Source organism: Protopterus annectens, chromosome 10.part0, assembly GCF_019279795.1.
Source record: "Protopterus annectens isolate FY-2018-M chromosome 10.part0, PAN1.0, whole genome shotgun sequence".
NCBI lineage: Eukaryota > Metazoa > Chordata > Ceratodontiformes > Protopteridae > Protopterus > Protopterus annectens.
Window position 1 is genome coordinate 1,591,306,558 of NC_056744.1, and position 24,374 is coordinate 1,591,330,931.

Consider the following 24,374-nt stretch of genomic DNA (forward strand, 5'->3'; position numbering starts at 1 on the left):
CACATTCGTTAATATAGGTGGCATACTGCTTTACTAGACTATACATGTTGCTAGATACGCAGTTATATCCTGTAACACACATATGACCGAGGCCATGGTACAGGCATACCCACACACACAGCAGACATACATGCCAGACACAAAGGTATGGCAACCCAGGTGACCTTTACCTGTGTACCTTACAGTACTGTGTGCCAGTAGTTACCAGACCTTATGCCTGAGGTATGTAATCTGTGAGGACTACAGGGAACACACATAACAGTGGTTCCAATCAATGTGCACGTACACCATACTGTGCTGTTTAGGCATACAGCTTCAGGTAGTACTACAGTTCATACAGGAGTTGGACTCACCAGCAGTAACACTCAATAAGCATGCATGTACTGCTTTAGCCTACAATGGGGCACCCCAGTCGACAACAAGGGACTACGTCAGACCGTATGGCATACTGCTTTTTCTGCCTAGAAATTGCATGCACATCTTTTGCTGGGATCATAGCTAGGACACATAATACCATGACAGAAACAGTTTCCCACTAAGCTATCACACATATACCGAACTCTGACACATTCACCAACACATTCATCATCACACTCAGTCAACCTCACATATCAATTATTGCAGCAAGTACATGTGGGTGTGTATCACGTCATAGGTAGGTAAGAGGCTATTGGCCCTAAGGCCTATAGAACTCTAGCCATACGCTACCCTGGCCTTTGACACACAGGTAATTACATTTCACATGGCCCTGTCAAGCAGAGACACTGAGGTGATTGCCTGGGTGTATTCACTATCTCCCATACAATCTCCAGGATTATTTATGATGACTGCTAATTAGGAGCTTTGTTTGCTATGGATAGTTGGTTTGTTCCAGAGTATGGGATGCCTCTGAGATAGGAATCTATCCCTCCAGCATGTGCTGTTTATTGTGGTCAAAGGGTTTAGGTCCCTAGAGCGTGTAGCTCATAGAGATTGTGATCTGTTTACATGGAGCATGTCCAACAGATCTGGGTTTGACATAGCTTAGTATGTTAGGCAGAGGTCACCTCTGGGTAGGCGGTATGCGACACAGTCTAGTTGTGGGTTTGTGGGATGGTCTGTATAGGGCATCTGTTTGACGCCAGTATTACTCTTTGTGAGGTATGTCTGTGTCCTTTCCACTTGCTGTAGATGTCTTGTGAGGTACATACCACATGGGGCATTGTACTCTATACTGGGTTTTATGTGTGTGGAGTAGAGGGGAACACTGACCTATATTTCCCCTGGATGACACACCTTTTGTGATTACGTGTGCCATGTAGACAGAATACATGACTAGTGTGGTACTGTGACTATCGAAGGGGAGACTACTGTCCACCTGTGTCCCATGGTCTCTTATCAAACCTTCGGTGTTAAGTAGACTACCACCTATGTGGTAGTTCATGGGTACTGAGTCTTTGCAAGGAGGGTTGCCAATGCAGTGTTAACATTGAGCTTGAGTCCATGGCTTTGTCACCAGGCATCTGTTGCAGTAATTATGACCCTGTCTCTCTCTCTCTCTCTCTCTCTATATATATATATATATATATATATATATATATACATACACACATACATATAAACATCCATTGGTGTACATATAGATATACATATAGGCACATATACAGTCCACCTGTCATGGTGGAAATATCAAGTATGGGAAGGTTATGAGGTATACAGTTATGTCATAATATTGCACAGTGTTGTGCAGAATGCATTGAAGGTGTTCTCGGCCCATGTAGCTTTATCAGGCCTCACTGGCTGCAACACTGCAAACCTGACGAATCATACCCACAGCGTTTAACCACCACATGTCATATACCAGCACTGTATGCTGTCTGGTCTGCCACACACTACAACCTACATAGAAATATGCACATAACAACCTTCAACAACATATATATATATCCACCTTTCACAAACAGTTGCAGTATGTCCCTTGCTCAATGCACATGTAAAGATGCTAATATATCTGACACGGATAGATCTCTCCGTATGTGTGTGCCATACACACACAAGGACCACACTGTTGTAAGTCCATGTACCTCACGGCTGACCTGTTGGGCCTTGCTGCAACATGAACAGGTGTCACATGTGAGCACACAGTAATATTAGAGGGTGTATACATAGTTGCTAATGCTGAATTAGCATACTAGCCTGGTACAGCTGTTGCCAATGCTAAGCTACACGTTAATATGACTATCATGCATTTGTTACTCTGTCACATCCATGTTTGCATAATCGTATGGGCTACTACCCCAAACAAACATTGTACACACTACTGTACAGAACACAGATAACATGGGTCAGATGTTTGACATTTAATGCTGAACTACGTATGTCACTGTCACATCCCACTGCACACAGCTGCACACTCATTTCTCCAAGCCAGTAGTTATGCAGGGCATCTGTGCATTGATACGTACTGCTGCCACATATAGATGATTCAAACTATGTAGAGTACGCTTCATAAACATCTACTACATTCCAGTAAATATATAGCTGTTACATACCTTTCCTTTGTGTGTTCGTATTTGTTGTCGTATATCCTGAATTCAGTTCTCAAGGTATATTTGTTTCGCAATATACGTTTTCCTTTCAATATATCAATTACTTTTCAAATTTTTTTTCAATAGATTTTTATTTCAAAATATATTTCTTTTCAATATATTTTTATTTCAATATTTTTTTCAATATATTTTCTTTCAATATATATTTTTTCAATATATTTGTTTTTCAATATTTTTTTTTCAATATTTTTTCAATATATTTTTCTTTCAGTATATTTTTTTTTCAATATTTTTTTTCAATATTTATTTTTTAGTATCTTTTTTCAATATTTTTTCAATATATTTGTTTTCAATATATTTTTTTTCAATATTTTTTCAATATAATTTCTTTTGTCAGTATATTCATTTGTTTTCAATATATTCTTTTTGTTATATTTCTTTACATTACATCACATTTTCTCTCTCTCTCTCTCTCTCTCTCTCTCTCCCTCCGTTCCTGCAATGGAATGATTGCATGTGTGGACAGCAAGTACAGACTGCTTTTATAGGTATCTGCACATGTGCATGCGATGGCCTCTGTACCAATTGGTGGCCACCATTTGGCAATTGCATACAGCCTGCTGTGTGGTACTTGCAGTACTCACTGTCATAGCAACCCAGTGCTATAAATTGCTAAGTCAGGTAGGCGTAGCCCTTTCAGATTTCCAAAGTGGGGACCATGCCTGTTTGCTGTGGACACCGTTGTGTAAGTCAGAAGGTTGGTATACTTCTTCTAACTGTTGCTAAGTGCATAGCTAGTTATTTGTATGTTGTACTCAGACCTGAATGTTGCCACTTCCAGTACACAGTTGACAGTGTAGAATTGTACTCACCCCTAGAAATGCTAACACAAGATACATGGGAGTATGGAGTTTCTTTACAACTTATACAATTAGCTGCCATACATATGTGGTTATTGATATGTTTTCATTTGGCACATGAACTGTTTGGGAACTGCTATACTGTGGATATTAATGTACTCACTTCTGACCAGTTTGTGCTTTTTATTTTGTTGACATTATCACAGGATGCTCATGAGAACTGGACAATTCCAGTACTAAGTATGCCTACCTACACCCTTGCTGTACCTTGAACACACTGGTATTTTGTACATTTGGGTGGGGATTGTCCTGCTGTGATACTGTGTGGGGGTTGTAAAGTGCTGCTGTAACATTATTTACTGCTAGAATGCCTGGTTCTGTTATCACAGTCATGTAATGCAATTCCACAACAACTGCTGGTAAAGTTCCACAGAACAGGTTTTGTGTTATGGCATTCCTATCTTTCCTTTACATTCACACATTCTGATGCATGATATATATATTTCAGCAACATCCTGCTGTATATCTACTGTGGCCTAGTGGTACTTCATGCAGGCTGGTGTGCCCAAGGTCTGGGGTTCGAGACTGACAGTGGTGTTTTATTTTGCTGCTGAGCAGAACAAGGCCCCTCATATGCAGGGTGACTAAGGCACTTTTAAGCAGTTGTAAGTGGCTTGCGTGGGTTTGCGCGACACTTAGCAATACTTAGCTAAGCGCACACTCGCTCAAACCCGCTTACTACTGCTTAAAAGTGCTTACTCCCGCGCTCATTTCTTTGAAAGAAAAGAAAATGGGGAGATAGGAAAGTGGGGAAAAAGAGGCACAAAGAGGGAAAGACAGTACAGAAAACAGCTCACGATGTGCAGGACGGGTGTAGGGAAGGTCCATAGCTGCCCATTTCTTTAACAGCAACAGCTATGCATATACTAGTAATTTGGAGGGAATTTTGAAACCTTCCACCCCTGAGACAGGGGTGAGGACAACGAAGTATGTTGTACTGCCAATTAAATTTCAGTTTCTGTGTCCAGCAGACATTTGTGCAAAATGGGCAGCTATGTATGGGGCGTCATTTTTTTGTGGGAGCAGATTGCACATTTTTTTTCAGGTGAGAGTGGAATGTGGGGTAGGGGAAGTAGGTATGTTTTGGGAGGTAGGTTGGGGAGGTAAACAGACAAGACAAACAAGATGAATATGGGGGCAGAATATGACACATGGGGTGGGTGAACACCATTGACGGGGAAGGATGTTTGGAAATCGCAAGCCCATGAGCCCACAGATGGCAACAGTGGAACTGAAATCCCTACCCATGGGCAGTCACCACTGCACCTTCACAGCCCGGTGGGTGGCTGTGCTGGGGGCTGCATTGGAGGGGCAGGCTCACCTGTGAGTAGTGCCACTCTTGCCTCGAGCTGGCATAGGGGATCAGCGACTGAACGCTGGATCTCCCTACGTACCACAGCCCGGACCGTTTGGAGGGTGACAGGTGGCCCTCCTCCGGCCACGCTTGCATGGGGGGGCGAGCCCCATCCCCTGCAGTGCTTCCACCCGGAGGTGGCACAGGGCCAACGGAGGAGGAGGTCCCGGGCTGGGCACCGGACCTGCTGGTGCCAGGTGCCATCGCCAGTTGAGGTGGGATAGATGGGTCCACTGGGACCAGTCTTCTCATACGTTCTGTGTTTAGGTGAATTTAATGACAATATATCCAACAGCATTCCAAATTAGTTGTAACAGCATGCAGTAGTATTCCCATTAACCCAACACACCAGAGTTCCAACAGTTGAACAGCAAGCATAACACATGCATATAGAGAACGACAGTGGACATTCCAACAGCATGCAGGAATGATTGGTGGCAACAGGCCACCAAGATTGTGGTGTTTGAACAGGGCACATGCATCAAAGTTAATGCAGATATTTATAAACCAATAGGACATATGTCCCAACAAATGTTTTGAGATTACACATACCCATTGAGGTATGGAATTGCATTGTTTATGCACATACAGTAGGGTGTAAAAAGATACCTCCATTAACAACTTATATGAACTTATAGTTTACACTACATTCCTATTGACTGCAGGTATATATCCCCTACATGTATTATTACACTAGGCAATGTCCATTATGTTGTGGGATGTGATTTGCTAGTTCTTTATGTACCCAACCTGTATCTAATATACAAACTGTCCAGGATGCAGATGTTACTGCTATGTATTTATATATTTTATTTATATTCATATGTCTACATATCTGGATGTGTTCAGATGACATTATCAGTTATATTTTAACAGCCCCCTACATTTCTAGCAGCACACTGACATTTCTGGTGAACACAATTACAAGCTACTCATGTGCCAGATTTACCTATACATGCCAGCCTTGAAACTACAGTTGAGGACTGTATAAAAGCTTAAGAGATACTGGCACTCCCTTCGTCCTCTTTCTATGGGCCTACCCAAGTGTGGGTTGACAGCGCTTAATACAACACTACTATTTCTATACTGCAAGAGTACATCAACATTTCAAAGAAAGTGACACGGCCACACTACAGGTGTTATACCTTTATTAATTACATTACACACTTTTCTAGTGGCTCTCTCATTTATTTGTTATTGCAGTGCATGCAGACATCTTATTCAGGATGTATTATACCTTCATTTATGGTTTACAACACTCTTTTTCAGGCTCTCTCACTTATTCTATATAACAATACATGCAGATAAATAATTCAGGACTTATTATACCTTTATTAATGCGTTACAACACTCTTTTTCAGGCTCTCTCACTTATTTTACATAACAGTTCATGCAGAGAGGTTATTCAAGCCTTATTATACCTTTATTATTGGGCTAAGACACCTTTAGTCAGGCTCTCTCAATTATTTTATATAACAGTACATGCAGAAAAATTACTAACCTGCCTGGTGGCGCAGCCTTAGCAGCCTATCTGCATAGGCTTTCTGATTCGCAGCACGGACACCTACAGCTGTGAAGTAAATGAAGTGATATTGAGACATATACCTATCCATACTATCGACTACACTAGCACTTTTTACATACTTCAGTCCATGGCTACCTACACAGTAGTGGGGCATTTTGCATCCCACGGACCTCCTGTATTCATTGGTTCAGTAGGTCCTGCTTGCGTCTCTTCAGGTCTGCATGGTGATGTTTAACCTGCTCACCAGTCTGAGGGACACCTGTGGCACTGGTGAGGTCATGTGCGAGACGGTTCCAGGCCTCCGCTTTGTATTCCGTGCCCTGGAACTGGCCCTGCAGGAGTCTAGCATCATGATGATGGACGAGGAGCCAAACCATCACTTTTGACTCCTCAGTGCCCCACTGTTGCGCTCGGAAGTGAGAGCCCTCTCTGACACCAGCCATTGCTGCCTGCAGATGGAAGCTACAACCAGTTATGGCGAGTATTCCCACCTATGGAGCTTAAATATGCCTCATGTCCCGCACTTATTTGTGATTGGCCGGATTTGAAAGTTCTCAACTGAGTGCACACCTGCTTAGCACTGGATAAACTTTGATTCATATGTATATGTGTGTTGACAGTCCATGAACATCAAATGCTGTCATGGCTTAGTGGATTGTTACTGTGATTATGGTGCATACTATCCCGGGTTCGAGGCCTGTCATTGCTTTTTTATTTTACTACTGACTTGACCAGTAAGGGGTGTGGCTGTGTATAGCCGACTTTGCTCAACTTTGCCCAACGTTGCTCTATGTTTACCAACGTTGCCCGACGTTGCCAGACGTTGCACTAGTTAGCGCAATGCGCAGCTTCGCGCAAACATGTTTGGTTTGCGCTAGTTGGCACGATGCGCAGCTCCGCGCAAAGCTATTGCGCTAGTTAAACCAGTGCTTAGCTATGGGCAATTATTCTTAAATGTGCTTAATGCTGGTAAACGTTGCTTAGCAGTGCTTCACATTGCTTAAGATAGGTTACTTATGCATTCATTAGTATGCATGACAGTTTCACCTTCTTATATATATTTAGAATATCGTTCACTACTACATAGGCTATTTTAATGCATTTTAATAAAATTTAAAGGTTAAATGTCAGGAATTATTTTTATGCATGGATTTCCTACAGAAAATGGAAAGGGGTCTGGTGGGACTCAAACCGGAAATGTCTCCTCTTTATGTGAAGGCTCTACCTCTACACTATTGCTGTTTGGTTTAATTTGCATATAAGTGGTTTATTATCCTCTTCGATGTCTAAACTGCTAACTGTAGCTAAGCAATGGGCACACCCGCGCACACACGTGCAAATATGGGTAGTTATATGGTGAATAATAAAAAAAAATTGTTTTACATTTTATTTCATTTGTACAGGGCTTTTTAATGTGGGGTAGTGTAGTGTTGGGGGTATACACATTTGAGCAGACTCGCTCATATCTGCTGACATTTGCAGATTTAGGCACTTGCAGGGGCATGGATATTTGGACTGCTTGGCAGTCTGACACGCCCCCTGCACTCCTACATGCTCCGTGTTAGCCTGGGAGTTGAGTCAGCGCACCCTCATGCATATGCATGATGCGCTGACATCATACTCTTAGATGGCAGTCTCAGAGTAGGACTTTGTTCATCCTACACGGAGGATTACTGAATCCCCCCCATTGTTTGACAGCTCTTTTTGAATAGAGTGTGAGAGCCGATAGATTCTTTCCAAAAAAGGACATTTGGTGCATTGTAAAATCACCACTGTAAAGCTGGAATTATGTCAAAAAATTACCATTGTAAAGATGGAATTATGTCAAAGGATAGTTCTTGATATGTTATGTAAAGACCACAACTCATTTATTTTAATGATTGATGCATTTTAAGTATGCTGTTGTTATAGCACTATCATAGATTGCAGCTTTAAACATATCAGCTGCTAATGTATTACTTTTATCCATAGCTGATTTATTATTCTAATATACATGCAATATTAGGAGGGGTCTTCCCTAAATACGCACACTGCCATCCCAGATTCTTGTTGTTATCCTTTTCTATTATTCTCCCTCCTATGATGTTCCAACTAGAAGATGCTCTCTGATTGGTTTATATTTTTTGGCTAACGGGTTGCACACTGTTTCTTGCTTTTGCTCTATTTAATTGCAGCTTGCTTTAATATGAAACACTGCGGTTCTTCTGTTTATTTTGTGCTTAATAATTTTGTCTGTTCTTTAGTTTGCATTTAAAAGCCAGTATCCCACAATTCTGTTGGAGTCATAATTATGTATGCAAATTTATGTTAATCAGTGTACCGATTTATACCTATTTTTCATGGGCCTTTGTCCAGATTTTTTTCATTTCAAGTTGAGAGGTATGACTGTAATCAAAAACTTTTAGATTATAATTTTGTTTGTTTTATCTCTGTTAAACCAGTTTTAGAATTTAGAAGCAGGATATGGTACCTCCTATAAAAAGAATATATATATCTGTACAGCTGAGATACACAGTCAGCTCACAAAAAAAATAATGGGCATAGAAGAATTATCATACAAAGCAAGACTGTTTAAGCTGAACTAGAATTCCTTTAAATACTGCAATATAAGAGATTTTTGATACTAGCTTATAAGGTATCTAGAGGTAAGTGCTCACATGAATAATGTCTGAATTTAAGAGGCATACAGCACATATTTGAACAAGGAATGATGCTACTTTAAAAAGGAAAACTGCTAACACATATTTGAGCAAGGAGTAATGCTACTTTAAAAAGGAAAATGCTAACTGTGAAAGATTAGTAGTAGTAACTTTAAATAGTCTACACAGCAGTGTTAAACATGTCACTGAAATTTCTGAGATGAGAAGATTGCTGGACAAAAGCACAGGGGATAGGGAATGGATTTGGGAATAGCAGCAGGGTTCATGGATTTCAAATTTGGAACTAAAAGTCTCGAATTTGTGCTGTGTTATATTTAATATGTCTATTTTAAAATGATACATTAGTTCTCTTTTGTTGTAGCACTCACATGTTAAGTTCCAAACAGCCAGTGTATGTATAGTAATAACTTACATCATGAAATATCACTACTATAGAATGTTGAGAAGACTTGTAGGGCCAATTCAGAAAAATTTACCTTAAGGTGTGAGTCTGGTGTACACCTTACAGTAACCATTTCCAATTCAGAGGCAGCCCTAACACAGTGCTGTAATACTAAGTGGTGCAGCACCATAGTGGGTTGTCTCTGTGGCCTACTGCAAATGCTAAAAAGATATTCTGGGGGAGGGGCCTATACTAATTAGTTATGTATTCTCCCATGGAAATGCCTGTGGTAAGACATTTATATAGCCAAGTGATTCAGAAAATGACTCAGCTTTGTATATAACCACCACTGGCTGTATTAATGAATATGGCAAAAAGTTCATGTTCACCCATTGTTTGCAATGGGTGAAATCATTTCTGAGGTAAGTGTCAAAGAGTTTAGCAGAAAGGTAGTAGTGGGGGTGTATGCACATGTGTGTGGATGCTTGTTTGACTGCATTCAGAGGGATGAGTTGCCCGAAGAGTATATGTGAGTGTGTGTGTGTGTGTGTGTGTGTGTGTGTGTGTGTGTGTGTGTGTGTGTGTGTGTGTGTGTGTGTGTGTGTGTGTGCGTGTGTGCTGTGTGTGTGTGTGTGTGTGTGTGTGTGTGTGTGTGTGTGTGTGTGTGTGTGTGTGTGTGTGTGTGTGTGTGTGTTTCTGTGTGTGTGTGTGTGTGTGTGTGTGTGTGTGTGTGTGTGTGTGTGTGTGTGTGTGTGTGTGTGTGTGTGTGTGTGTGTGTGTGTGTGTGTGTGTGTGTGTGTGTGTGTGTGTGTGTGTGTGTGTGTGTGCCTGTGTGTGTGCATGTGTGTGTGTGTGCGTGTGTGTGTGTGTGTGTGTGTGTGTGTGTGCGTGTGTGCCTGTGTGTGCCTGTGTGTGTTTGTGTGTGCCTGTGTGCGTGTGTGTGTGTGTGTGTGTGTGTGTGTGTGTGTGTGTGTGTGTGTGTGTGTGTGTGTGTGTGTGTGGGTGTGTTTGAATGAACTGGTGTGCATATTTGTGAGTGTGATCAGGTGGTGGACTGTGCTTGTGTGTGTGTGTGTGTGTGTGTGTGTGTGTGTGTGTGTGTGTGTGTGTGTGTGTGTGTGTGTGTGTGTGTGTGTGTGTGTGTGTGTGTGTGTGTGTTGTGTGTGTGTGTGTGTTTGTTTGAATGAATTGGTGTGCATGTTTGTGGGTGTGATCAGGTGGTGGACTGTGCTTGTGTGTGTGTGTGTGTGTGTGTGTGTGTGTATGTGTGTGTGTGTGTGTGTGTGTGTGTGTGTGTGTGTGTGTGTGTGTGTGTGTGCGTGTGTGTCTGCGCACTCACAAGCATGAATATGTGAATGTGTGAGGGGGGCTGTCACACCTCCACACTTACCTAGACTAATGAATAAGTCCTGCAGTATCAGGGTGTGGGGAACACTAGACACGAGGGACACTCTTTATCTCTTTCCATAAAGACACTTAAAAAGATTAAAACCAAGTACTCTTAGCACTCAGTCCATTCATATCCTATTGATAGCTATTAGACACCAAGGCTATTTCAACATATTACCTTAAGCCTTTGAAAATACAAAAAAAAATATTTAATTTAAAAGTAGGGGTTTCAAACCCTACAACCCTACCGCACAAATCAACTTGTCAAGCAGGAACCTAACTTCTATGGTAACTTTGGAGTTACTTTTGGGGGTATTTTTTTTACATAATAAGAAGTATAAAACTCTAATGTCCTGCCTTATTCAGTGACTGCAACATTCTGTGAGTTATGATAAACAGAGAATGCATAAGGGGCAACAGCAGGAGTGACCTGCAAAATCTGGGACACTTGAAAGGGATGGGCATTTATCCATGTGGGGAGGGAGGATTCAGGACAAATTCAGGAGGAATACTAGATGACATTATTCTCAACATTTTCCCATGCATATGTAGGGTAACCAAGGTCATTTTATTTTATTGTTTTTAATTCACAATATTCACTGATGCACTAACTGTTTGTTCACTTGGCAGCACATGTTATGTGTCTCTTAAGACTATCTCACAGTCTCAGACTATGCCTAAATGTGTAACATCTGTGTTAAATAGCAAAACTCGCTACTAAGCATAGAGATGTATTCAGCTAAATGCTGAGTTATTTGAAACTTGCCATCAATTAAGGATCTATATCCTACCCCCAACTGTGCAAAAAAATTATATGCTCTGTGTAATCCCCCACACAGACTGCTATTCAAGGACATACTATAATAAGACTGGCATTTGGAACTCTGTACTTAATTGTGTTAAAACTACATCCTAAAGTACAATACACAGCAACTGGCTAAATGCCAATCCTTCAATATCTATAGATTTTAATATTTAACATATTAACATATTTAATGACATGGTACATATACTTTCTTGTTAGTTATATGGTTGCTAGTAATATTTTAAGAATGTCAATATTTTTTTAAGAATTGCATGCAGTTTATGGAGTATTCAAAATGTAAATGCTGCGCAATTACTCTCTCTATATGACTCATGTTGTACCTTGCATTTTTAAAGAAAGTTAACTTTATTTTTTCTAGGCGTAGAAGAAGCTGACAATATGCCTTCTCCTAGGAGATTAAAGACACATTTACCTTTCCATCTTGTGCCCAAGTCTTTCTGGGAAAAGAACAGCAAGGTAAGACTGTTTAACAAAGGACATGATTTGACGAGCTGTGATGCTATGGGTTTTATTACTCAGGGACAAGATCATAAGCTTCTTTTGTTCACCCAAGTGACTACTATGTTGCAGGAGTTTGCAACAACCCTGCTTAAGTACAAATCACAGGAGTTGGTGGATCTCACAAAGCAAGACGATTACTTTATCATGTGTGTGGAATCCATTTTCCAAAAAAGGTTCACGCTCACTTGACATAGACAAAGCAAGGTTATTATTAAACCCTTTGCAGGTTTGTAGCAAATCAGGTCTTCCTCAGTGAGCAACTGCTTCCAAAAGGCTAAGCTTCATACATAAAATGAGTAATTGTTACTGTACTCCATGTTCTAATACAGTTGCCTGTTTATCTGTTGTGATTCCAGTGTCCCCTCACAGATTTGTATTCTCAACTGCAAAGATGAATGCTTCTGCTTTAAGACGTCAGTTGAAAAACAACAATTTCTGTATGCAGAGTAAAAAATGGCATCAGTATAGATGTAAAACTTTAGTTCATTTTCATATTTAATGAATTTTCCAAACTTAATTGGCTCTTTTGTTTCCATTTCACCTAACTACTCCAAGAACCCCACAGAAATGCACATTCACTTAAGAGTTACTGGTTTTGCGCAAAAGCTATATCTGGAAGTAACACCGTACATAAGTATTAAATGTTGCACTATTTCCATCATGTAGTATGCAGAAACATTACACCCTGGATCACTTCCTGGGATATATAGCTTATGTGTCCTGACTATAAACAATACACATTGCAACATTTGGCACTCTAAGCCTGTAAATGGGCGTGCCTTCACTGAAGGTTGAACGTCGAGCTGGCACCTCGGCGTTCATGAAAATCTACTGCCAATCATTAGCGGACCGGAGTTCCGCTGTGGCGACCCCTAACCAGGAAAAACCAAGAGACAACAACAACACTGCACATGAACAGTTTAATCAGCACGCAATTCAGATTAATGAATGCAAGATACCATCTCAAAATAAAATCACTCCCTTATGGACATAATACATAGGAAGACTTTAATTTATTTTATTGAACACTTTTCTCATATAATAGACACACTTCAGCAAACTAAAGTAAGTTTATTAACATAGAACTTAAATAGTAAAAAAGCCATTGGGGATTCCTTCCTGGAACACTGGATCAACTCTTTGTCCTTGCACAGATATTTGATGGGTCATGGAAACTGCCAGTACTTCTTACGTGTGTTTTGTGGTCTTGGAGAAGACATTATGACCTTATCCCCTGGAAGGTGTGTGGAAAGTGCTACAACACTTCTGGGTCCTAGAACTGCTGCTACTACTGCTGCTGTGACATGATATTTGGTCAATGTATTTGAAGAGTGAGTGTTATTTTAACATTCTCATCATTAATCCAAATATATTCAGGGTGGGTATAGGACTCCACCAAGGTACATGTTAGCTCCAAAGACATCAAATGTAGTTCATCTAAATGTAACCATAAGAATGGACAATCATATAAATTAAATATAAAAGAGTAATTAAAATATAAAAAAAAAATATTTACATCTTTTTCATGGGACTGGATCCACCACATCCCAGTTTGTTCAATGATGTATAGCTATGGAGAAAAGAGAACAATCAGTAGTGTAGGGAAATAATCCTCTTATCAGAAACAAGGACTACTTATCTTAACAGGTTAATATCAAAAATACCGAATAATATACAACATATATTGCAATTATAATATACGGTATAATATACTAAAAACAACAGTATGGAAACTCTACAGGATAAACTTTTCGCGTCGGTACTAGGAGATATGTAACTTGATTACATGGGAGGTTACTATAAATTTGGATACTGACATGTTTCCCACTATTTGCATGGGATGCAGTGGAGGCAGGGTACAATGCAGAGAGTTTAAGTACTAGGTGACTATGCAAGAAATGCATTTCAATTGCAATGGTATACAGATTTTTAAAAAATGCACTGTTTTACAACAAAGTTTCAAAATACAGTACAATTCTAGGTTATGTCATTTGTGTGAAGGTATTTAGGAGAAGGACATTCCTTTTGGCGCTCTGGTACTGAGTAATATAAATATATATCCACATTAATATGACTAAAACCTACCACACAAGTGCCCCTTTTTTTGACCTCTTAAAAACTTTTGACCAAATAAATTGCTCCCTCCTCATTAGTACCCTTGCACTTGTCAGATTTGCATCCTCCTTTATAAACTGGTTAACAAACCATCTTTATGATAAAACCTTTATTGTTAAATATAGATAACAAAGTATCAACCCCACCCCGCATGTATATTATCTGTGGTGTTCCTCAGGACTATATACTTGCCACAAACTTCAGTAGCATTTTTACCAACCACTTTCCCTTTGACCTACAATATTATCCTTTACGCAGATGATATTGTCATATGAGTCAAGCCATTAACAGATGGCAATCACCAACAAATTTTTAATAACATCCACTCTTGGCTACCAGCATAAAGCTCTCCATAAATGTGGCGAAAACTAAAGTAATGTTGTTGGCCCATCCCTGTTGTTGTTGTTTGTCTTTTCGGCTTTTCCCTGTTAGGGGTCGTCACAGCGGAACTCCGGTCCGCTAATGATTGGCAGTAGATTTTTATGGTGCAGAGTTGCCAGCCCAACGCCCAACCTTCAGCGAAGGCACGCCCATTCACGCATGTCTTTCGGAGGCCACTCAACCACGTGGAGGACATGCAGACTCCACACAAAAGGCACTCCAGCCGAGAATCGAACAGGAGAACCTCTTGCTGTGAGGCAACAAAGCTACTGCTGTACCACAATTTTTGGCCCATCCCTAAGAATTAAAAAAAAAAACTGCTACCACTTTCACTCCCCTTCCTTACAATAACCAACACATACAATAAGTTCACACCTTCAACTACGTAGGTATCACACTTAATCCTATTCTTTTTTATCTCCTACCTTCTCTGTACATATGTATACACATGTCTATGTTCTTGCACTTCAGCAATATCAACCCTAAAATCATCACCATCCAAATCTTAACTTTTTAAGGCTGAGCACCTGTTGGCAAAATATCCTAGAGCCATAATTAGAATATATTATTATATTATTACATAATTAGAATATATCTTCCGTTTACTAGCATGCACCTCAAAGAAAAGAAATGTCCTGCAAATAATTTTTAACAGAATCTTCTAGTTCATTGCACTCTCACCACGGACCATACATCACTATATCATACTCCAGTGTGCCAAAAGGCTTCCTATAAAAGATTGTGCCGACCTTCATCTTCATAGGCTAATTCATAAAATACATTATAACAAAAGACTGTATCCCCTCAGCCAGTGGCTGGTGATACAAGAAATCCCCTAAAATCCTCATTTTATTGCTGTTGTTACTACGACCCCCTGGTAACCTAGCCACAGATGATAATGTCTTCCCTGTTCTTGCACCCAAACTTTGGGACTTTGCCCATGGACATTTACAACTGCCCCACTTAAAAGTCATTTCAGAAGCACATTAATTGACCACTTAAAAAAAAAAATCTGCTTGACGTTGCTTCAAAATACCTGCAGTCACTTAAACTTTACTACAGCAGGCTAATAACCTTCTCTCTAAACTTCACCTCATCACTCGTGTATCTCTATGATCCACTGCCTTTCTTAACACTAACCACTTCCGTTTTACCTGCTACCTTCTCTGTATATATGTATACACATATTATTTTATAAATTATTTCTGCAAGTTTACTTAACATTTTCTCACAACTCTGCAGTGTTATTTTTATGATTATTTTTTTATGGTTTCTTTGTATACTTGTCTTACTTTTGTTACTTCTCCCAAGCTGTGGCTGAAGTGGATCTGCTATAGATCAGTTGAGTACCTTACTTAATAATTGCAAATAAATACATAAATGAACCCAACTATGTCATTCTGAGCCCATCGAGTCTGTTCAAAGCATTATCTTTCCTTACTTCTTACTATAGAGCTCTCATAGCCTCTCATCTCAGTCATATGTTGTCCTTCCACAGCATTTTGCTGCTGCATTATTTGCTGATGTGAGGGGGTTCAGAATCAATTCCTTTGCTGCCCCTTAATAGATCCTACAGCTGACTGCTTAACCAGACTGAGTCACAGCTGGCATACCCCCACCAGAGTTACTCTTTCTGCCACTGCAGCAGCTTAGAGGCACACAATTGGGGTACGCCCTGCTTAGTTTACCAAATGAAAAAAATTATACTGTGACAATATGAGGTATTGCCAACTATGCTAGGAGAAGTAGGGCAGTGGATGTGTAATATATGCCAGCACAGCCAGCTGGAATTTTGTAAAGAATTATGTGTCATTTGTATATCAAAGTGATTTGTACAGATGCTTGTGTTGAAAATGTATTTGTAAAGCTGCTTGTGTTAAAACTGCGCCAACAGCATATCCTGCTGGACAGAGGAAGGAATATACACGTATTATTTTAACAGTTGAAATAAATATATATGCAGCAGCTTAGAGGCACACAATTGGGGTACGACCCTGCTTAGTGTACCAAATGAAAAAAATTATACTGTGACAATATGAGGTATTGCCAACTATGCTAGGAGAAGTAGGGCAATGGATGCGTAACATAAGCCAGCACAGCCAGCTGGAATTTTGTAAAGAATTATGTGTCATTTGTATATCAAACTGATTTGTACAGATGCTTGTGTTGAAAATGTATTTGTAAAGCTGCTTGTGTTAAAAATGCACCAACAGCATGTCCTGCTGGACAGAGGAAGGAATATACACATATTATTGTAACTGTTGAAATAAATACTTGTAACTGAGGATGCTGGAAAAGAAGATGTTAATCACAGTGCAGCTGCAGCTAACTTTGAAAAATGTTCTGAAATTAAATTACTGGGCCTAGGCCATAAAGATATATTCTACATCCCAGGTAGATTTTCTAGATGTTACGATTCATAAAGATCATTCTGGCACTTTAACTACTGGGTTATATCGTAAGCCTTGTTGGAAAAACAACTTGTTAGATTTTAGCAGTATGCATCCCCGATCTATATTTCCCAATATAGTAAAAGGACAATATTGTAGACTAAAGAGAATTTGTAAAGATCCTATTGACCTGAACACCCAGATAGATACACTTGATCATCTTTTTAAGTATAGGGGTTATAATGGATCTATACTGAAAAAAGCTAAAAAAGAGGTCTTTGGTGATAATAGGGATATCAGAACATGGAGACCAGGTCCTAAAAATCATTATAGGGGCAAGAGGCTTGCTGTCACAATTACTTATACCAATGACAATGCCCTTGTAACAGACATTATAAGACGTAACTGGCATGTGCTCACCATAGACTCAGCCATGGTTAATATAGTGGGAGAGACACCGGGTTTTATATTCAAGAATAGTAAGAATTTGGAACGTCTTCTCTGTGGTGATAAAGTGGGTAATACTATGAACAATAGGCATTTGTGACCTGGTACCTTCCCATGTGGACACTGTAATATGTGTAAAGTCATAACAAGAATACAGTCTTTCAGTCACCCAACCCTGGAGTATAAATTCTTTCCTAAGTTTCATGCCACTTGTGACAATAGCTACCTGGTGTACCTTGCTAACTGCAATCACTGTGATTGTTTCTATGTCATTAAGACTTCTAGGAGGCTTAAAGACAGAATATATAATCATCTTCATGATATAAAGAATTTAAATCAACAAAATGCCCTTGCAAAATACATTGTGATATACAAGGAACATACTTTTAATTTCAGAATTCTGCAGTTAGCTACAAAAAACACAAGAGGTGGAAATATCAACAACTATTTGGAGTCCATGGAGTTAAAATGGATATTCAGGTTACGTGCTCACATTTTTCCTGGATTAAATAATTATGTGAGCATAAAACCTGCATTAGAAGCACGGCCATTGAAATAAAATAAAATATAGTTAAAATGGAATGAAATGTTAATATAATAGATGAATTAAAAATGCTATGAAATGAAATAATAGATAACAGACAATAAGTAATTGCTCTTGATACATTGCATTTTGTTTTGAACTACATCATAGTTAGTTAATTAATTCTATATATGTATTTTTGTATATGTATTTCCATGAATACCTGCACTTTTGTGCTTTTACACTTCATGACTTTAAGACACTAATTGTTATTTTAATTGTTTTATATGTATTAATTGAATAATTGATAGGATATATTACTATTTAAATGAAGGTTACTGATGTTTCCTTGAGATCTGATGAAGCGTGTCTGTATACATGTGAAAGAGCTTATCCTGTTTTATTTCGTCCATTAAACCTGGGTTTTATCTATGTGGTGGTCCTACCTTTTTCATTGCTATAATCTCTCATCTCAGTCATATGTTGTCCTTCCACAGCATTTTGCTGCTGCATTATTTGCTGATGTGAGGGGGTTCAGAATCAGTTTCTTTGCTGCCCTTTAGTAGATCCTCCAGCTGACTGCTTAACAAGACTGAGTCACAGTTGACATATCCCCACCAGAGTTATTCTTTCCACCACTTTAACAGCTTAGAGGCACACAATTGGGGTACACCCTGCTTAGTTTACCAAATGAAAAAAAATTATACAGTGACAATATGAGGTATTGCCAACTATGCTAGGAGAAGTAGGGCAGTGGATGTGTAATATATGCCAGCACAGCCAGCTGGAATTTTGTAAAGAATTATGTGTCATTTGTATATCAAACTGATTTGTACAGATGCTTGTGTTGAAAATGTATTTGTAAAGCTGCTTGTGTTAAAAATGCACCAACAGCATGTCCTGCTGGACAGAGGAAGGAATATACACGCATTATTCTAACTGTTGAAATAAATACTTGTAACAGAGGATGCTGGAAAAGAAGAGGTTAATCACAGTGCAGCTGCAGCTAACTTTGAAAAATTTTCTGAAATTAAATTACTGGGCCTAGGCCATAACGATTGTATCTCACAGTTCTCAATGCAGCTAGAGACAAAATGTCTGTACTAGGAAGCTTTCTGTATTAACTAATTTCTACTCTGGAAAGGTGCAGGTTTAAATTTGTTTTATGTCTTCCTGAAGCTGCAACAGAGCTTAGCAAGATCTATGTGTGTGTATCATTGACACACATGTGCTAAATCCTGGCAGTTTCTAGCAATGGATGTAGCATGAGAACCAGAAGTCAGATGACTAGATGTATGTAATGTCATTCTGTAATCTAGGACACAAATGATGCTTTAATACTAGCTGAGACTGAAGTCTCAGGGCAATCTGTTTTCTTTTTGGAACCTGACAGAAAAGAACCCCTCACCTACTTCATCTTGCCTTGCTCTAGTAAATGACCAGGGAATAGTAATTCTTTAGATCAGTCAGGAAAATATAATGATAATAGTTAAATACTGTCTTTTATTAATCTGTGTGAATCTATTCATCTGTGTTATTTTAGTAGTTCATGTGCTGAAACTCTGGTATTTATTCTAAATATATATTTAGTATTTTCATGTTCTTTTATTACTTTTTATTAAATATATTTAAACTTTTCATTGTGGCTGGTCCTTTAGAGACTATTTCAACCTCTGAGAGTACTTACATATATTTGGTGATTAGGCCATAAAGATTGTATCTTGCAGTTCTCAATGCAGCCAGAGACAAACAAGTCTGTACTAGGAAGCTTTCTATATTGTCTTTGAGGTGAACTAATTGCTACTCTGGCAGGGTGGAGTTTTAAATTGTTTTACGACTTCCAGAAGCTGCAACAGATATTAGCAAGCTCTATGTGTGTGTATTATTGACACATATGTACTAAATCCTAGCAGTTTATAGATTTGGGTACCTGGGAACCAGAAGTCAGATGACCAGATGTATGTGATGTCATTCTGAAATCTAGGACAAAAATGATGTTTTAATACTAGCTGAGACTGAAGTCTCAGGGCAGTCTGTTTTTGGAACCTGACATAAAAGGACCCCTCACCTACTTCATGTTGCCTTGCTCTAGTAAGTGACCAAAGAATAGTAATTCTTTAGATCAGTCATGAAAATATAGTGAGACTAGTTAAGTACAGTTTTTCTATATCTTTGTGAATCTATTAATCTGTGCTATTTTAATATTTCCTGTAATTGAAACTCTGGTGTTTACTATATATATATATATATATATATATATATATATATATATATATATATAAATATATATATATATATATATATATATATATATATAGCATTTTCATGTTCTTTTATTATTTATTATTAAATATATTTAAACTTTTCATTGTGGCTGGTCTTTTAGAGAATATCTTAATCTCTGAGCATACTTATATATATTTGGTAACAGATCTGGCTGCTCCTGAAAGCCTTGCTGTTGGTCAGACTACCATTTGTATTAATAGTAATTTCACACAGTATAATTAGGTACCCTTGTAAAAGCCTTAGAGTAGCTGGCTTTGTAGTGTCTGGTGGCAGTAAGTACCTTATAGTCTGAGCAGAAAGGAGCATAGATAGTAAATCTGTGCCAGCCTTTCCTAGGTGTGTGTGGATGTGTGTGTGTGTGTGTGTGTGTGTGTGTGTGTGTGTGTGTGTGTGTGTGTGTGTGTGTGTGTGTGTGTGTGTGTGTGTGTGTGTGTGTGTGTGTGTATGTGTGTGTGTGTGTGTGTGTGTGAAAATCAAATCTGAAAGAGTGTGTGTGTCAGCTGCTTGGAGCAGGGACATGAAGTACTGGTTTCACAGAGAGAGAGAGAGAGAGAGAGAGAGAGAGAGAGACAGAGTTCTGGAGGACTTGGCTTGGATACTCAGATTGGGACTCAAATCTATAGCTGTGCGAGTGGAGAGTCTTACTGGGGACCTGGAGGGAGACAGAGAAAGAAATCTAGACCTTGGACTGAGTGTGTTCCCTGTGTACTTTTAAGGAAAACTGTGCTGATGCAGAGAGCTGCATCTGAAAATAATATGTGTGTATCCATTTTTTGTTCCAAGTGAACGTCCCTCTCCAGATTCAGGCTCCTTGATTACTGGCCCAGAGTGGGGATATTACAAGTACATCAGGTGAAAAAGACCTTTGAAGCCATTGCTAGTCTTTTTCATAGATCTAGCCACAGTGTGTGTGTGTGTGTGTGTGTGTGTGTGTGTGTGTGTGTGTATGTGTGTGTGTGTGTGTGTGTGTGTGTGTGTGTGTGTGTGTGTGTGTGTGTGTGTGCGCGTCTGTGTGTGTGCGTGCATGCATGCATGCATGAGTGTGTTTGTGTGTGTGTGTGTGTGTGTGTGTGTGTGTGTGTGTGTGTGTGTGTGTGTGCCAGTGTTCACATTTGTGTTTATGTGTTTAATGTGCCAACATGGCTGTTACAGAAGCCACACAAGAATCCCAAGTTGTCCACTGTTTCTTTTTTTTTTTTCTAATTCATCCTTATAGGCTGGACCATGGTAGCAGTCACCCTGAAAACTTGTGTTACTGTAGCCTGAGATCCATCCTCCAAAGTTTTTAAGGAAGGCACTCCTCTGTTAATGGTTACCCCTAGCAGACCCTCTGGTATCCTGGGTCTGTCTTTCAACCCAAGTCACTGGCATGATAAGTGGGACTCTATCCATTACAGTGGTGGACCTATTTTCCTTCTTGTTGTATACGTAAAGTGCAAACAGTTGATCTGTAGCTCTACTGTGCCTATATGCTCTGTATAAAGGAATTGGATTACAGATGTACCAGGTGCTGCATTGTTCATTTTATCTTTGGTTCAAGCAGAAATGTATATCATATCAAAATGCAGGTCTTCTTGCATATTAAACAGCCATACTAGATAGGTGATAATCACCATGGATGTGTTCTGTAAATAAAGGGTATTACAGAATTCCCAAGGCTGCACTACTGCATATGCTACAAGTATGCCAACAGATGTCCTGCAAACTGCTTTAAAGACTCGTCTTCTGTGGTGCATAAAGTATTACTGCAATGGATGTTGCTGAATTCTTCACCCCTCCCCCATCTCACTATAGTATTGGCAATAGATTTCCTTTATGATATCATTCATATGTTTTCACTCATTTAATTAGTTACACTTGTGTCACATGACCACAACCTCACAAATAAATGTAACTGCAGACTAACTTGCTGTCTCATTCATTCAGAGAAATTTTGCTCAGAAGTTACACAGTCATGCATATTGTGAATGTCCATCTGGCTTGAAGAATAAGGATATTCTGTTCGGTAGCAGCATTCATAGCTGTGGTAGCATCATCTCAGTTAATCAGGGTTTCATTCTGCCAGGTGTGTCATTAGTCTAGCCAAAAGTGGTTTTCATTGAGATTATTCAAAGTTTTGCAGTGCACTCTGCTCATTTCCGCATAGCATGCTTCTGAATCTGACTGCAGCTCTTCTGCGAACTGCTTAGAATGACCTACCCCGCTGTTTTAAAACCTGCAGACAGGTGACCCATAGAGAAGATTGTAGCTGCGTGGCACTGCCCTGCACAGCTAGAATCTGCTTAGTTAGGAAAATTGCTTTCTCTGTCCAGATAAATGGGGATGCAGCATGGCCAAGAACTTGCATAGTACTAATTTCTATATTATGCAAGTTCCTTATGAGCGAGGATACCTGCAGTTCATAGCTGCCTAATTTATATAGGCTATTCCCACAATTTCTTCACTTGCACATCACTTACTTATTGAGCAGCAAGATTTTACTCACAGTTCAAGTGAGCAGAAATGAAGAACCATTTTGTTGCTGCATACTGTACAAGGTCACAGACCCAAGTATCTACCATATAAATGCATTTAGAAAGTAAACATTGCTAAGTATCAACTTTCTTATTGTCAGACTCTGACAGCTGATAGCAACATCAACATTTCCTGAACTAGTCTGAATATGCAAGGGCACGTGTATGTGTGTGGGCGCATGCACACAGAAATACACACACATATGTACATACATGTCCATACACACACATACACACAGACACATGCAATTTATTTTACATTGAAATGTTTCATACCTTTGTCAGTATCTGACTTTGTGCCTTTCTGCACAGCTTCTCAGCAGATATACTCCCGATCTTCTTATACACTGTGACTCATTTAACAGGTAGTCCACTGCCAGGTTGTGGTATTGCTGTTTTGGAAGATAGATTATGACTGAGGCATTAGGTGTGGCTTTTTTCATCTTTTAGACACATTAATCATCTTTAGTTGGCAGTTAGACATATTAACTGCCCTCAGATATGGGACTCTATCATTCTTCAGGTGAGTTGTCTTTCCTATTCATGGTTCTCCTCACCTTATAGTTCTAAAAGCGTATGGATACTGTGTGCTTTTGAGCTACTATTGGTGCTGCAGATTGAAATGGCACTGATTTCTCCAATGCTGTAACTGTGATTTGAATGTTCAAAATGTTTTTACTAGTTTCTGCTTTTTTTCTTTTCCTTATCCCAGGTTATCTATGTTGCCAGAAATGCGAAGGACAATGCTGTATCCTATTACTACTTTGACAAGTTAAACCAACGTCAGCCAGAACCAGGGACCTGGGAAGAGTATTTAGAAAAGTTCATGCAAGGAAATGGTACGGCATGAAGATTTGTATGAGCAGCTTTACTTGCTTAGTAGGAGTTGAAGGAACACTGTGACACTTTCAAAATTGTGTGATGATTTTATACTCTGTGATAGACATTTACATTTAAGGATCTAATAGGGCACGTGAACATTGTTGGTGTGCTTTAAATAGGCAGTTGTTTCCAAATAGTACTAACCAGTTTTAAGAGGCACTGTCATTGTCCTGGTAGTGCTTGAAGATGTAAATGGTCATCTTTACTCAGCAGTAACATTTTTAAATTTGTACCCTTTACTTTCTGAATTGTAGTATTTATTGATCATAATTACCAAACTATACTGTAATGTACACTCACATTTTATTTATCATTATCTTAATCTTACTCTACATGCTTCATTTATGCTACTAAATTCTCTCTGGGCTGCGACAGAAACTGGTCATTTGTGATCAGTGGTCTAGTCTAACAAATTCAAACAAGTAAATAAAATGAAGGTGGAATACTTTTGGTATTCCATGAAGTTTAAATTAACAGTTCTAAGTACTGCAGTTTTAAAGGCAAAGGGGAATGGCATGCTGTCAGTATTGTCTGAAGATTTAAATTACAGTTTTGTAGCACTAAGGAGGAGAAGGGACACTGTGACACTCATTTTATTTAATTTTACTTAAACATATATACATCACAAAAAAGTCAAACCCAAAAACAAAGTAGAGCAAATTTGTAGTCCTGCAGCACCCTTAACAGCAACAATATTAAATTATCAAGTGACACTATGATTCTGTTGACAGTGAACTCTAATATAGGGACTA

The 24,374-nt window shown here is 39.1% G+C and overlaps 1 protein-coding gene across 1 annotated transcript in view; it reads left to right on the plus strand.

Annotated features, from left to right (window-relative positions):
- Positions 1-24,374, plus strand: part of LOC122813763 (sulfotransferase 1C1-like) — a 244,763-nt gene that overhangs the window by 116,773 nt on the left and 103,616 nt on the right. The window contains exons 3-4 of the mRNA XM_044086254.1: positions 11,943-12,040; positions 23,453-23,579. Of these exons, the coding sequence (XP_043942189.1) occupies positions 11,943-12,040; positions 23,453-23,579 (225 nt within the window). The remainder of the gene's footprint in view (positions 1-11,942; positions 12,041-23,452; positions 23,580-24,374) is intronic.